General features: G+C 58.3%; 1 protein-coding gene across 4 annotated transcripts in view; it reads left to right on the plus strand.

Moving 5' to 3' along the window:
• Positions 1–775, plus strand: part of PPCDC (phosphopantothenoylcysteine decarboxylase) — a 27,528-nt gene that overhangs the window by 22,785 nt on the left and 3,968 nt on the right. For all 4 annotated transcript variants that reach the window (XM_004712042.2, XM_045285777.1, XM_045285776.1 and 1 more), the window contains one exon: positions 329–457. In XM_004712042.2, coding sequence (XP_004712099.2) covers positions 329–457 — 129 coding nt within the window. The remainder of the gene's footprint in view (positions 1–328; positions 458–775) is intronic.

Consider the following 775-nt stretch of genomic DNA (forward strand, 5'->3'; position numbering starts at 1 on the left):
TCTCACTGCCCCAAGCACTTCCATTGGCTTGGACAACATAAGCATCCACCCCCAAGCAGCAGGCCAGGAGCTCCCTGCCAGATGTCAGTGTTGTTGAAAACCGAGCCATAAAGAGAACAGCCAGAGAGACAAGGAGCGTTTGTTTCCTCAGGCCTGGTTTCTCTCCGGCCCTTGGCTCCATGGCCCGTGCCCCATGGCTTCACTGGGAAAGAGGACGGCAGTGGACTTGGGCACAGTGTGGGTCAGGTGGCCTGCCCCTTGAGTGCTTGACTTGTTGAACCAAGTCTACTCAGCCCCTCCCCACCCCTCCCCTCTCTCCCTCTGCCAGATGTGGAAGTGCCGCTCCGACCCAGTTCTCCACATTGAGCTGCGGAGGTGGGCAGACCTCTTGCTGATAGCACCGCTGGATGCCAACACGCTGGGGAAGGTGGCCAGCGGCATCTGTGACAATTTGCTTGTGAGTGACTGGCTGGTGGCCTCGTCCTTCCCTGGGCCCTGGGCCCAGTCTGCTGAGTTGTTCCATTCCTTCGACAAGGCTCTCGTCCTAGAAATGTCTCGCTGTGGGGCCCCGACTTGCTCAGAGAACACACCAGTCCGCCCCTCCCCGCCCTCTCCCTGACTTTCACCGACCTGTTTTTCGGCAAGTAGGCCAATAGAGCTGGTCCTGACAGGCTCACCCAACCAACTGGTGTGCCCACCTGTATTCAGCCAAAAGCCCACTCCTAACCTGGTCTTCTCTGCCGGTCCACGAAACACAAGTACACATCTTTCTGGT

This window comes from Echinops telfairi, unplaced genomic scaffold (assembly GCF_000313985.2).
Source record: "Echinops telfairi isolate 266 unplaced genomic scaffold, ASM31398v2 ScPeMD7_7475;HRSCAF=8513, whole genome shotgun sequence".
In the NCBI taxonomy this organism is placed as follows: domain Eukaryota; kingdom Metazoa; phylum Chordata; class Mammalia; order Afrosoricida; family Tenrecidae; genus Echinops; species Echinops telfairi.